At 42.9% G+C, this 15,000-nt stretch overlaps 4 protein-coding genes across 4 annotated transcripts in view; all 4 read left to right on the forward strand.

The window, feature by feature from the left end:
* LOC134183121 (uncharacterized) overlaps window positions 1-3,921 on the forward strand; it is a 9,660-nt gene extending 5,739 nt beyond the window's left edge. Inside the window, exons 14-20 of the mRNA XM_062650588.1 lie at window positions 44-92; window positions 152-319; window positions 382-501; window positions 575-664; window positions 1,118-1,387; window positions 1,994-2,132; window positions 2,200-3,921. Coding sequence (XP_062506572.1) covers window positions 44-92; window positions 152-319; window positions 382-501; window positions 575-664; window positions 1,118-1,387; window positions 1,994-2,132; window positions 2,200-3,671 — 2,308 coding nt within the window. The 3' untranslated portion in view covers window positions 3,672-3,921. The remainder of the gene's footprint in view (window positions 1-43; window positions 93-151; window positions 320-381; window positions 502-574; window positions 665-1,117; window positions 1,388-1,993; window positions 2,133-2,199) is intronic.
* Window positions 3,922-4,239: 318 nt separating this feature from the next.
* On the forward strand, window positions 4,240-6,099 carry LOC134182953 (uncharacterized). The gene is made up of 3 exons (XM_062650396.1): window positions 4,240-4,376; window positions 5,469-6,032; window positions 6,080-6,099. The coding sequence occupies exons 1-3, from the start codon at window positions 4,301-4,303 to the stop codon at window positions 6,097-6,099; spliced, it is 660 nt and encodes a 219-aa protein (XP_062506380.1). The 5' UTR covers window positions 4,240-4,300.
* LOC134183522 (uncharacterized) lies at window positions 6,003-8,849 on the forward strand. The gene has a single exon (XM_062651085.1). It carries the CDS (start codon window positions 6,119-6,121, stop codon window positions 8,624-8,626), a length of 2,508 nt encoding a protein of 835 aa, XP_062507069.1. The 5' UTR covers window positions 6,003-6,118; the 3' UTR covers window positions 8,627-8,849.
* A 5,868-nt stretch (window positions 8,850-14,717) lies between these two features.
* Window positions 14,718-15,000, forward strand: part of LOC134182954 (uncharacterized) — a 4,644-nt gene continuing 4,361 nt past the window's right edge. Inside the window, exon 1 of the mRNA XM_062650397.1 lies at window positions 14,718-15,000. This exon is cut by the window's right edge and continues 188 nt beyond it. Within this exon, the coding sequence (XP_062506381.1) occupies window positions 14,798-15,000 (203 nt within the window). The 5' untranslated portion in view covers window positions 14,718-14,797.

Genomic DNA, 15,000 nt, shown 5'->3' on the forward strand with positions numbered 1-15,000 from the left:
TTATATTTTTAGTGTTGTTGAAATGGCATTGGTTTGTTTTCAGTGTGGACGATGATAACAACGGGTATCTTCCACTAGATTCGTTTGTATCAGTACGTTCCTTTATTGCATTACCACTCCAGAACGTTTTCCATTTTTATACAATTTTTAGGTTTTGAATTCACGTGCAGTAGATCTACAACTAAACGACGAGGAGATGCATTACATACTTTCGCATGCGAGTCATACGGACGATGGATACGTGTCCTACACGGATGTCGTACCAATTATGAGCAACATATTGAGGGAAATCTACAAAGAAAGAGCAGAGACAGGCCAAGTATACAGAAACACATGACATCTCACTTGCTGTGTGATTTTGATCACATGGTTGTATTGCAGGACACAGAGTTAGGTCTGTGGAAGATGCTGTACTCACCAACTCGAGGTTATGTTTACTTTCACAAAGAGACTGGCGACGTACAGCGAACGAGACCGGCAGATTATGTTCCGCCATTGAGGGTTTGCCATTTGAAATTGTGTTGATTAATTAATCGTGATAAATTGTTAATGATTTGAATGTGTGATGTGTCAGGATGAGTTGTTTTGGGAGACGATGTTGGACATATTTACTACGGCTGATAGCAATCAGGATGGATTGCTGGATAGACATGAATTATACTTGGTTGGTGCACACACATACATACACACATGCACGCACGCACACATGCACGCACGCATACACACACACACACACACACACACACACACACACACACACACACACACACACACACACACACACACACACACACACACACACATTTCTTGCAGAGCTTATAATGTTGACAAAGTACGTGAAACTGTACTAGTAAAATGCAGCAAACTTGTACTACTTTGATACACGAAAGCTTTAGTTTCAGTAGTAATTTGATATCTGGGTTATACAAAATGTAATTAAAAAGTTAGTGCATTCTATGATAGCGAATTAGTATAAGCAGAGTGCAACATAGCTATGAAGGCATCACATGTAGTCAACAACGTTGCTAGATTTTTTCGTTAGTTTGCTAGCTCCATGAGATGCCATCCAGACTGCCGTTGTAATGCACATGTTTGTTGACCTATTTTGTGATTGTAGCTGCTTATGTCTAAGACAGTTGGTCTTCGATTGTCGGAAGAGCAACGAGGTCAAGTGCTTGATCTGTTTGATAGTATGGGAGCAGCCGCAGTTGCATTCGAAGATTTTATACCGCTGGCAAGAATTATTATCATGATGGTGTATCAAAGGCAGTACGACGGTTCAGCACAGTGGATAGAGTTGAACAGTGCTGAATATGGACCATTCTGGTATGATCGTCACACAGGTGAAGTGCTGCTCAATCCACCAGCATCTGTCAGCTCTGAAGAGGTAGGGTTTGTGATTTACCATCATATTTGATGTTCAATGTTTCGAGCTTGTTGAAGACTCGTAGACTTTATAAATAGCAAGATGTTTGACGAAGGTTACAATTAAGTAAATGATTTTAGAAGTTTTGCTAAAGAGTTAGGAAAATCATATGAAGCTTGCTTGTTTAGTTTAGGACATAGTGTTTGTGTCCTATAGTATGAGTAGAGAGTTTATTGTGATTGTCTGTTAAAAACTAACATCTAAATGAAACGAAACCTGAAAAGGCAACCAGGGCATTCTTTCTTATGGTTATACTGTTGCCACACAATTTGGCATTATTTGTAGCCACAAACAATAGCCTTTCTTCAAGACTGCTTTTTCAGATCTTACTCCATTGAGATAGCTCTACTAGAGCAATATCATATTTTATGTACATTGTGTTAGACTGAAAGTGAACTTCCTGTTAGGAGGTGTGTGATGAGGTACTATGCTGATGAAACTTGGTAAAAGTGAAAGGGTAGTGTGAGAAGCAGGAAAATGAAACTTGAAACTTAGGGCGGGGATTATACCACCTGGGTGGGTTTTGTAAGTGGGTTAAAGGCGGAGCTGTACTGATTTGCATTTTAGGTGACAGCTACTGAACCTGTCAGTGATGAACATGGAATTCTACCAATTGCTCCGCAGGAACCAAGCCATAGTGCTCCTTCTTCGGTCTCGAGGAGTCTAGGTGGTGTTCTTCCTCCTATTGCAGAAGTCACTGATAGAGGTGGGTACCTGCAGCTCTTGCTTTGGAGACATTGTTTATTGTACTTTGGTGTTGTTTGCTGCATTAGATACTCTTGGAGGGAGCCCTGAGTCAGCAGCTGCTATTAAAAGATCTTCTTCATTAGACATAGAACGTCCTCAGAGTCCTCTTCCACCAGCTGATACTCCAGAAGTTGACAATCGACCTGAATCACCTTTGTATAGGGATGTATCTGAGGCACGTGGAACAATAGGAGCGAGCCATGAGTCAGAACGAAGTCAAGGAAAGCGCCGACATAGAACCAGACGGTCAAGGAGCAGGCTTGAAAGGTCATTTTCACGCGAGGAGAGATCCAAAGAGGCAAAGAGTCGAGGACATTCTCGACGACGTAGAAGACACTTGGAACGGGCAGCAGTCAGTGATATAAACAATGTTGATGTAGAGCATTTGGCAGAGCAATTTCAGGGTGAGAGCAAAATGGTGAAGACAACTGTCATACCCGATGAGTCAGTAGAAGCACATCAGAAGACAGAGACAATGAATAACAATGTAGCTGAAGCTGCTGATAAGTCAGATGCAGTCGAGCCAGAAAATTTTGCACCAGTGTCAGAGCTTCAGGAAAAGACAACAGAAGTGGCTGCAGTATCACCCATTGTGCAGGAAGAAAGAGACGTGTACAGTAAAGAAAGTCAACTTGATGATTCTGAAGAAGCCAATGTGATTCTCGATAAAGCAGATCTTCAAGAACATGAAGGTAGCAATCAACATTTGGCACAAGATAAGTATGTAACACAACAGAGTGATCAGTACGAGCAGGGCAAGATCGAAGAGGATACGTCAGAAAGAATAGAAGGGGAGGAATCGCTAGAAGCTGAAGTAGTCAGCACTAAAAATGAGCCTGTAGATGCAGATGCCAATTTGGAGGAACCAACTGTTGAGCAAGAAATGCACTTGAACTCTGTTACAGACATAGAGCCACACAATCAAGTAGGAGAAGACACTCTCTCTACTATCAAGTCTGCAGGAAGCGAGGAACATGAATCATCAGCACTAGAAGATGACAATCCAACACATAAGCCAATCCTGGAAGACCAGATTGAGAATCAAGTTGACATCATGTCGAAATCAGTCAGTGATAGCACGTTACTTCTAACAGACAAAGAGGCAAACGACTTGGACATGGTCACAGACAATACTGAGCCAATGGCTATCAAAGATAGAAACCTACCGGATGATGATAAAATCAGTTTGGGTACGAGGAGCTTACCCAAGATATCCAAATCTAAATTCAATGGGCCGTCATCTCGAGCTGGTTCTGCATCCACAGGTAAAGCCACTATCGGACAGATCTCTCCAACATCGAGTTTCTTTCAGTCACACGAGGGTCTAGTCAAGGACTCTCCCACTGCGAGTGAATCTAGAATGAAAAGTCAGTCACAGGCAAGTGGAATAAAGACAAATGTCGATGACAATAATTATTCTATACCAACTGATCATCAGTCGATAACTGATCAGGAGAAGTTGGCATCGCGAAGAAGCTCACTAATTGAAGCTCAGTAATACTGATTTCCTAATTAAGTTTGAGAAAGACTTATGTATTTCAAGTTGTATTGCAAAGATCAAGTCCGTACTTACTTACCATGTTTGTATTTCTTATAAGACATTGAGAATGTCATGCAGAGGTACAATGTATGTATATAGACATGTCATTGTGTTAGCAGTATTCAAGTCTCTACATACTGTATTTGAGAGGTAAAAAGAGTCAGTCGATGCAAGTGCAAGTAATAGGAATTTAAACCTTGAAACTAGGTGTCATTGTGGCCACAATGTGTGAGTTCAAATAAATAGTTGATTTGGACTACATCCAATCGAATGGCTGTTTTAGATTGCTTTATGTGCTTGTACATATGTGATGTAATTTTGTTGCTATCAGAGCTTCCATCTCTCTAGATCTAGATCCGTCACTGCTTCCACGCATCTTGCAGCCTTCGAGCCAGAATAATGGCAGTAAGTTGTGCATTCATGATTGTTTGTAGACATACATTGCTAGTCTGTGGAGTGAGCTGCTGAACGTAATGTGCTGTTGGTGTACGTAGGCGTCTATAATTCAATTAGAGTGAAGGGTTTGCGTAACGTTGAGTACTTTCAAAGTAACTTGCAGGTCATCAGTCCAGATCACGACGTTAGATATGCGATATCGATGTTACCATTTGCTGCTGTTCATCGGATTTCTTCTGCTGGCACGTTCTACAGCTGAGAACTCTGGTAAATATTTTGCACGTCTAGCTAGGTGTCTACTACGTAGAGAATACGTAACACGTGTCATGATTGTGAACACACTGCACAAGCTACAGTACAGACGCGTGGCCGACAGTCTGGTAGATAGATACTGACACAGACATTGCATGATCAAGATCAATGTATCATATTCACCTCGTGTACTAAAAGTTTTGAAATAAAATCTTGTTCTACTTCCAAGCATTTAGTTTCATCATGTCGTCTAGACTTTTTGTTTATTTTATATAAGAAAAATGCGAACCAGTTGGTCTACTAAAATTCTAGCTATTTCAGCTTCAAATTCCAGAAGTCTTTCTAGTTTCAACATTGCATCCACACTCCACGGGACTGCCAGATGAGCTCAGCCTTTATGCACACCTAATTCTAACTAATCAGACTCTATGATTAGATTCTAAATTATTACCTAGACAAGCAGTCATAGGTACATGTATGTTTGCAGCAGCTGCGAGAGGTGTTTGATCTCCGAGGCTAGTCTGCTTCTCTGCGGCTCTGGTCAGCATCCGTTGATCATTTGGACCACTGTGGATCGAGTCTTTCGTATTTTTTGCAGTATCTACGTTTTCAAGTTGCGGTGATTTGCTACAGCTAGCTGTTTTGGCATTGTTTCCGTATTTATGTATCATTTTGTTAGTTGAGATTCAGCTAGAGATCGAAGATCACGGCTTGCCTTGACGTATATAGGTTAGAGAATTGAAGTAGACAGGAAATTGTACAGTTAAACGTGAGTTATTATGAGTAATATGTGTAGCAGATATCATGCATACCTAGATATCGTCATAGATGTAGATGGTTTTGAGGGTTGGGGGCAAACATTACAATCTTGTGCAACATAATTATGCTTTATTGGATTTGAGAGTAATTAATGCATTAAGCAAAATAATTATTGCAGGAAAATTATTGGGGCCATGGCCCCCTTGTCCCCACGCTTCCTACATTTATGTGTAGTGTTTATATTGTATCAACATTAGCATTGTTGTTATGTTGATATATTTACTACTATTGTAATTAGTAGTAAATGTAACTTGTCAGTTATTATTTATACTTATGTTGTACATTTAGGGGCTCAAGCAACTTGCACTGATGTTGGAAGTTGTACAGACAATGAGGCAGTGAAGCCTCCTTACATGCCTGTATGTGATGATGCTAAACACATCAGTGGCACATTTTGTGACGAATCTCTTGCACCCGAAGTTCGTGCTAGTAAAGCCGTCGCTGCCTTGTCTACTGATGACAAACATCTCCAGCTGATAGGGAACACCACCGCAGTGCCAGCTGTAGCTCTTGAGATTCTCTATCGAGGTCATGCTGAACATGGAGTTGCCGCTAGAGAATACACAGTTTTTCCTGTGCCTCCTGCTATTGCAGCTTCATTCAATTCTGATCTCTTTTTGAAAGTAGCGAGTGTCATATCTACTGAAGGTCGAGCCTTGTACAACTCAAAACATTTCCAGGACACGGCAATCTTTGAGGACAAGGACTCTGTCTATCGACACGGTCGAGGAGGAATGTCCTGGTTTGACCCATTTGTCAATATTTTTATTGATCCACGATGGGGGCGAGGTCAGGAAGCACCAGGTGAGGATCCCTTTCTAGCATCCGAGTATGCTAGGAAATTTGTACTTGGTCTTCAAGGCCACAACGGCGGCTCATTACACGACCACTCTTGCCAGAAATCAATTGCTACATGTAAAGCATTTGTCGCTTACGGTATGGAAAATGCTGATGGCACAGACCGGTATCATGTCAATGTAGAACTCGATGACTATGATCTGGAGCACACTCACTATCCGATGTTTAAAGCGTGTATAGATGCCGGCGCATCTGCGCTAATGTGCTCCTACAATGCCATCAATGGTGTACCCGCTTGTGCCTCTCCACTTATCAATGAGGTTTTAAGAGAGAAGTACAACTTCAAGGGTTATGTAATAGCTGATGTTGGCGCGGTAGAAAGGATATATGAGGCACATCATTACACAGAAAGCTATGAACAAACAGCTCAGGTGGCTTTTCTTGCAGGAATGGACGTTGATAGCAATGACACCGTGTACAGAGACTTCCTTGGACGAGCTCTCGCTGACAATTTGATCTCAGAAAAGCAACTGGATGCTGCAGTTGAGCGAACTTATGCCGAGAGAATGAAAACAGGTGAATGGGATGTAAGCGGCTGCGAGTATGACAAATTGAATGACTCTATTGATGTCCACACTCAACAACATGTCGATATCACCTTAGAGGCAGCTCGCGAGAGCATCGTTCTTCTCAAGAATAATGGTATTTTGCCTTTATCTAAGACATCTCGTGTGGCTGTTGTCGGTCCAAATGCCAAAGCCACGAAGACCCTTATGGGTATTTACAGTGGAATACCAAAAGATGGTGACATTATATCTCCTTTAAAGGGCATTTCAACTAAAGTTGGTCGCAACAACTTGTTTTATGCTTCCGGCTGCAGTGATGTGTGCTGCAAATCTGATCAGTTTTTTAGTGAAGCAGTCGAAGCAGCTCATAATGCTGACGTTGTGATAGCTGTGCTCGGTTTGGAGCCAATTACACACGAAGCAGAAACACGTTCCTGTATACTGGAGGGGGAAATGAATGATCGTGTATCACTCGAACTTCCTGGAATGCAAAATGAGCTCGTCAAGAGAATTATTAAAATGACAAGAACTCCTGTTGTTGCTGTACTCATCAATGGCGGTCCTTTGGCCATCGAGTGGCTGAGTCGCAAGGCGGATGCTATAGTAGAAGCGTGGTATGGCGGAGAGCAAGGCGGCATGGCAATTGCTGATGTTCTATTTGGTGACTACAATCCTGGTGGTCGACTTCCGGTCACTTTCTACCCAGCCTCTTATGTTGATCAAGTGAAAATGAGCGACATGAGAATGAGGGCAGACAAACAGCACCCTGGACGTACACACCGGTACTACACTGGCACTCCCATCTACAAGTTTGGTCACGGTCTGTCGTACACTCAGTTTGAGTTCGAAGGCTGTACGGGTCATTCTAGCATCCAACATGCTACAAGTGGGGAGCCGTTTGCTATGCCACTGTGTGTGACAGCTACAAATATTGGAGACAAGGCTGGCGATGTTGTCATTTTAGCCACTGCAGAGGGGGAGATGACTGCCAAAACTGAACCAAAACGTTTTAAAGAGAAGTCACTCTTTGGCTTCAAGCGAATCCACTTGAGACCTCAGGAGAGACAGACCGTCAAATTTCAGTATGATCTTCCATTGAATGTTCAGCCTCGGTCTCGTGTAAAGATTCAAATTGCTGATCGTCGATATGACATTTTGGTTGACTTTGAGCCTCTTTTCGATCCCGAAAGAGTAAAGCTTGGTATACAGGCCATCAATTGGATCAATGAAGATTTCAAGAATCTTGGAGCAACCATTCCTATTGAGCAATGTGTGAGCGAGGTGGCTCTGGCAGGATTTCACTACACTGAGCTGAATTACAAGATGCCCACCAATGCGATTGACATGGACAAGCTACTTGGTATTCGGAATGTGCACATTGCAGCCAGTTGGCAGTGTACCTTCTTCACAGAAGGGGAACGAGAAAAAACCATCGCCGACTTTAAGCACACCATGCAGTTTCTTAAGATCTTGGGAGGAGATGAATTAAACGTGGCCGAGTGTGCTCGAAGCGTTCAGAAAATGGAGAACATTCCTGTCTTTTCTGGCAAGCCAGTGATGAATGAGAAAGAATGGCAGTTGCTGGCCGATGGCTTGAACGAGCTCGGGCGCATCGCAAAGGCTGCAAACATGAAGCTCGGTTATCACCAGCATTTGGGCACGGTCGTAGAGAGCAAAGAGGAGCTGGAACGACTGATGTCAATGACGGACCCGGATCTTGTGGGGCTGTGTGCTGATACGGGACATTTATATGCGGCGGGAATCGATGTGAATGCCGTTTTTCGAGACTACGGCCGTCGCATTACGCACGTTCACTTGAAAAACGTTCGCCAATGGAAACTAGATTATGTCAAGAAGTATGGCCTCAGCTACTACGACGCTATTGAGTTTGGCTTTTTTACTGCCCCTGGCAGCGTGGAAGGGACTTCGTTTATTGACTTTATTGAGTTGTTTGAGGATCTGAAGAGGGTGGATTACTCAGGATATCTCATGGTCGAAGCTGATGAGAACCCTTACAAAGTGGATCCCTTGCAGCAAGCTCTGATAACGCGTGAGTACCTGAAGATGGCGACGGGACTGTGAAGTTGTGGAGACTACATGAAAACTGACTCAAATAAAAACATGCTTTTGCGCTGATTTCAACGTTTGTTGAATTCTATGTGTTAGTATATCGTCGGTTGTGCTGGCATAACATTGGGTAGTAAATTGTGGGTGAGACTTGAGCGGTTATCTTGGCAATGCTTAATTTTGTTGCTGTAGTTTGAGGAATTAATTACATCAACTTCAGTTGCATTTTCAGTTGTCACTTTGATTGAGTCCTAAGATTTCAGTTTTGTAGATTGACTCCCAAAAGTTTGCACAATTGCATGCTTTCTTAATTTGTTCGCATTATATCACCCAAGGCGCGGAAGCGCTAGGGTACAGTAACGCCGACGTAGACCAACGACCAAACGACCAACGACACGCGCTAGAGTTAGATTGTTATCGCTGGTATTATTTCTCAGCTACATGGATTGATTTAGCAATTGTGTCAAGCAAAGGTCGTATGCGTACGTAACAACTGTTGCGTTGATTATCTAAGTAACACCAATACTTGTCAAATTTTGATGCAATCTAGTTGTCGTCGTCTTCTTCTTCGTGTATCTTCATCTCCTTTGCGATTTTGCGGCTTGAGCGTATGGCCAGTGCAACAGACGAAAGAGTCGGATTGCAAGCGGTTCCCTTGTCGATGACGCCGTTGCCACCGAGCGACAAATTCTTCATCTCTCTCACTTGTCAGTACGTGTTCACAACAGAATGCTCGCCTCTCGTTTCTTCGTCTTTTCCCATTCTGACCGTACCCTGGTACACAGAGAGTTAATTCTAAAAAATTAAATTAATTTTGAAATCGAATTTTAAAAAAACATTAATTAATTTTTTAAAAATTTATTTTACAAAAAAATTTGTGTGTGAAACAGTCTACCACCGTATAAAGACTACGATTATTTCACAGCTTGTTTTCGTGTTTCTTGTTTTTCATGCAAACCAATACGGTACGGTCACTGGGTGCAGTACCGACTATGCCACGTACGGTCACTTTGAGTGCGGTACCTACTTCGCCACGCCCACAAAGTACCTATGTCTGTGCATGTAGAGTCCCGGATCTAATCTCGGTCATTTCCTAATCTCGGTCATTCGTTCTCTGCCAAATAGCTGCAGCCAGACCTAGCTGCTACGCTAGCGTCATAGTCCTACTGGATAGCAACTAGGTAGAGCGGGTCACGTCAACATCCGTCGTAACGTTGCTGCTGTAGAACTTGAAAACTGATCGCACCTATTCTCGGTCACAGAGTATCATATCTCGGTCAGTGCTTGCCATTTCGTTTCTACAACTCCGTTTGAGACGCAAGTCAACTCTGTCGATAGGCTTATTATATGACTTCCTTTCGCCAAATTGTTGGTTTTGTCTTGTCAACCTCTATCCTCACAGACAACGAAGAAGACGGATGACTCACGGGACATAATCTCGGTCACCTGATCTCGAGTGATTTTCTCTCTTCAGACGCAGATCTGAGGCGTTCTTTTTGGCTCATGTTATAGTCATCACCGCTGGCTACTATACCTACGGGGTGATGTTAGTGCTCATCGTACTGTTGCTACGGCAGAGCGCGAAATGTGAGAGACAAATACTCGGACATCCGGGATCATATCTCGGTCAGTCGCTTTCATCGCGTTTCTACAAGACGAATTGAGACGTTAGTCATGTCTGCTGAAAGATTCGCTTTGGATGTTTATGCCACTGAATAGCCGGTTTTGTCTCTTCAGTTTTTCTGTTGCAGGGCGGTGAGAAAGGTGATCGACCTACGGGACATAATCTCGGTCACGCGATTTTGAGAAAGACGGGTTCCTGAGTATATTGTATTGTGTGACTTTTAGTGTACTGTTGTTCTAGAGCTATATTGTCACGAATGTGTCTGTCTAACTTACTATTTCTAGCACTTCAAACAAGCAACGTGATGACTCTGAATTTTCACATTTTGTTGGCAGTTAACCAGAGAGTATTCCTACCTGTTTCTACGTTCTTGAATGGCAGATATAATGATTCTTTATCTTGGATGGGATGATTGATGATTTTAAACTGCTTTTTACTTTTATCCCTAGGAGAGTTATGCTGATCGAGAACTTATGAAAATGGTGACATGTTGCCAAAGAGAAAACAATCTTTCTCATGACACAGTTCTGAGTCTGAGACAGTTATGATAATTAGTCCAGTGAAGATATCCAACGAACCTTCAGTGTATAAAACTAAGCAGTGCATGTTGCTGATAATAACTGATGTAGCTAAAATCTTACAATCAACAAGATCATAGTACGTACACAGTACAAGTATGCAGAGTCCTAGCATACTCTTGTGACATTCAACTTGCACCAGAATAGCTATATTCAATGTTTATCTCCATGATGATCAACCTATCACTCACAAAATTTGCTAATTAGCACTAAACCAGATGTACTAAATAAAAGTTATCTTAATTATTATTCAAAAACATAGTTTAGACAGAACAACTAACGTTTGCCAACACAGTCTAATTACTAGAATCTACTATAGTTATACAAATTCACTACAAAACAATTTCAATCATCCTTAGTCGACTGTGACTGTATGTACAATGCCCAATGAAGGTAAGACCACTTACCTGAAAGCTGTAGAACCCAACAATTGCGCTCATACTGTGACCGAGATTATGTCCCGTAGGTCAATCACCTTTCTCACCGCCCTGCAACAGAAAAACTGAAGAGACAAAACCGGCTATTCAGTGGCATAAACATCCAAAGCGAACCTTTCAACAGACATGACTAACATCTCAATTCGTCTTGTAGAAACGCGATGAAAGCGACTGACCGAGATATGATCCCGGATGTCCGAGTATTTGTCTCTCACATTTCGCATTCTGCCGTAGCAACAGTACGATGAGCACTAACATCACCCCGTAGGTATAGTAGCCAGCGGTGATGACTATAACATGAGCCAAAAAGAACGCCTCAGATCTGCGTCTGAAGAGAGAAAATCACTCGAGATCAGGTGACCGAGATTATGTCCCGTGAGTCATCCGTCTTCTTCGTTGTCTGCGAGGGTAGAGGTTGACAAGACAAAACCAACAATTTGGCGAAAGGAAGTCATATAACAAGCCTATCGACAGAGTTGACTTGCGTCTCAAACGGAGTTGTAGAAACGAAATGGCAAGCACTGACCGAGATATGATGCTCTGTGACCGAGAATAGGTGCGATCAGTTTTCAAGTTCTACAGCAGCAACGTTACGACGGATGCTGACGTGACCCGCTCTACCTAGTTGCTATCCAGTAGGACTATGACGCTGGCGTAGCAGCTAGGTCTGGCTGCAGCTATTTGGCAGAGAACGAATGACCGAGATTAGGAAATGACCGAGATTAGATCCGGGACGCTATGTCTTGCTAACAACACATAGCATTATACCTGTGCATAAAAATAACCAAATCAAAGTACGCATGAGCTTAGAGATGGTTTGCCTATCAACATTGAACGATCTATTCCATTGCAGTGAAATGAGAACAAGTTTCGCCCACCTGTGGAGTACCGCAAAGAACCGATCCTAGCAGTGGATATATCGCCAAGAAGACCAACCGTCATACATATCATCTGCTGCCTGCCGATTCTTGACGCACCATCTCGGATTCAAGTAAGAGCTAGACGTACCTGCTGACCACCAGCTCTACAACAACTGAAAGTGCGTAAGGCAAAAAGATGACTGCAAATGATCAACTAGAAGAGCCAATGACACACACTTAATCAACGCATGCAGTGGCGTCACACAGTAGAGGGACTTGGCCCTAAACACTAGTCGGTGTGACGTATTGAACACTTGACAAGGTCTTGTAAATCTTATAATTCTAGCGGTTAGACCAACGGTGTTGCCATCCCTCCACGGTTGAGAGGCCAGAGTGTCCGTTGACATCCAACTCAATCAATTAATTTAGACCGACTACTTAGAATCAGATACACCAGAGAGTGATTCAGACAGCTTGCCCATGGCATGATGTCTTCCATAGATTCTATTGTGTTCCAGCTACCACTGTTGAGCTGATCATGCAAGTCATGTATCCATTCCAACATTAATGACAAAATAGAGCTAAACAATCTATCACGACCCAAAGTGCTGGAGAGTCCATGACCCCCTCATGACCCCATAACGAAGCCACTGACATTTGACGCCCAGCGACTGCACTGCTTACACAATCTTAAGCAGCAGATTACGCGCAATTAAAAGCATTTCATCCATACAATATATTATTGCTACATGCATGTAAACGCATACATGATAGTCTTACCGTGATGTGTAAGCTGCTTCCGATGTTCATAAAGCGTGGCTCTGAAGCGTTTCTCGCATCACCTGGCGTTAACTCAAACTCGAAAGTCGGCTGTGGCATGCCGCGCATATCGTACTTGTCCGGTTCGAATTTGACGAGGTTCTCGGGACGAGGCTCGATGAGAGCAAACCAACGCAGATCGACAATGATGCGATCGCCGACGTTCTCTGGCACGGCTCCGTACTTGAACGCGTCTCTGTAGATCTGACAATGCCACCGGTGATCTTTGGTGACAGGAACATTGACCTGCAAGTAATATAGGAGATTGTTTGTGATACGGGAGAAGCCATGGGTGACCAACTCGAGAGCATGACGTTTGCCCCTCGTGACCCGCTTACGGGCTACCACGCCCGAAGTACGGGAGGCTATGCCCGTAAGGGTTAATTAATTAATTAATTAATTGAGTTGGATGTCAACTGACAGTCTGGCCTCTCAACCGTGGAAACCTGGCAACCTAGTTGGTCTAACCGCTAGAATTATAAGATTTTTACAAAACCTTGTCAAGTGTTCAATACGTCACACCGACTAATGTTTAGGGCCAAGTGCCATCAGACCTCTACTGTGCGACGCCACTGCTTAAGTGTGTGTCATTGGTTTTTTTTGTTCATCGTTTACAGTCACCTTTTTGCCTTACAGACTGTCAGCTGTTGCAGAGTTGGTGGTTAGCAGGTAACGTTTAGGTCTTACTCGTCAAGAATCGGCAGACAAGGTATGATATGTATGACGGTTGGTTTTATTTGGCGATATCCACTGCTAGGATCGGTTCTTTGCGGTACTCCACGGGTGGGCAGAACTTGTTCTCATTTCACTGCAATGGAATAGAATGTTGCTAGGTGAACCATCTTTACGCTCGTGCGTACTTTGATTAGGTTCTTTTTATGCACAGGTAGAATGCTATGTGTTGTTCGCAAGACATACACGTACAGAGATAGATACTTCGTGGGCGTGGCAAAGTAGGTACCGCACTCAACGTGACCGTACGTGGCATAGGTACTGCACTCAGTGACCGTACCGTATTGGTTTGCATGGAAAACAAGAAACACGAAAAAAGCTGTAAAATAATCGTAATCTCTAGACGCCGATAGACTTTTTTCACGCATATATTTTTTTTTTAAAATTAATTTAATTTTTAAAATTAACTGTGTGCGTGCCAGGGTACGGTTAGAATGGGACAAAACGATGACACGAGAGGCGAGCACTCTGTTGTAAACACGTACGGACAAGTGAGAAAGATGAAGAATATGTGGCTTGGCGGGAACGGCGTTATCGACAAGGGAACCGCTTGCAATCCGACTCTTCCGTTCGTCGCATTGGCCATACGCTCAAGCCGTAAAATAGCGAAGGAGATGAAAATACACGAGGAAGAAGAAGTCGACAATTTGATTGTATCAAAATTTGAGGAGTATTGGTTTTACTTAGTGTATACACAAACAAAGCACGCCAGCTGAGGTTTAGCTTATAGCTGTGGCTTCACAATCTGAGGTTTTGCATGCAGTTGTCTAGTCACGCTTTCTTGCACTTCATTAGCTAAGTTTTAGGACAAGATATTTTAGTGCACTCTGAGTAGACTCAAATTCGCAAAGACTCAATACGATAAATAACTACACCAGTGTTTCAGTTTGTTGCACGCTGGCGGAAGACGTCTTTGTTGTTGTATAATGCAAAAGGTGTCTAGAAGAACAAGAACTTGACATCGCGTTGACTTCTAACTCAAGCAAGCACTTGTCTAAAATTAATATTAATCTAAAGACCCGTATTGGAATTTGATATCGCGTGAGCAGGCTGATAACGTTGCTCTTGGGTGGAACGTATTGGCTCTGTGCAAGAGTTGGAGAAGTCTTTCACTCACTCGCTCTATCTAGCTAGATATGGCTGAAGCATTAAAAGTAGATCCTGAATGGAATGATAAGTTGAGGCCTCACATGTTACAAGTGGCTGAGATTCTGAATCCACGTAGAAATCGGCTTCCTTCTTTACTGTTCAGTGCGCGTCTTCTTAATAATAACGAAGAAGAAAAGTTCTCAAAATCAACTGAAACAGAGACAGATCTGGCTCTGGGCATTTTGCGTGT

This window comes from Corticium candelabrum, chromosome 8, assembly GCF_963422355.1.
Source record: "Corticium candelabrum chromosome 8, ooCorCand1.1, whole genome shotgun sequence".
NCBI lineage: Eukaryota > Metazoa > Porifera > Homoscleromorpha > Homosclerophorida > Plakinidae > Corticium > Corticium candelabrum.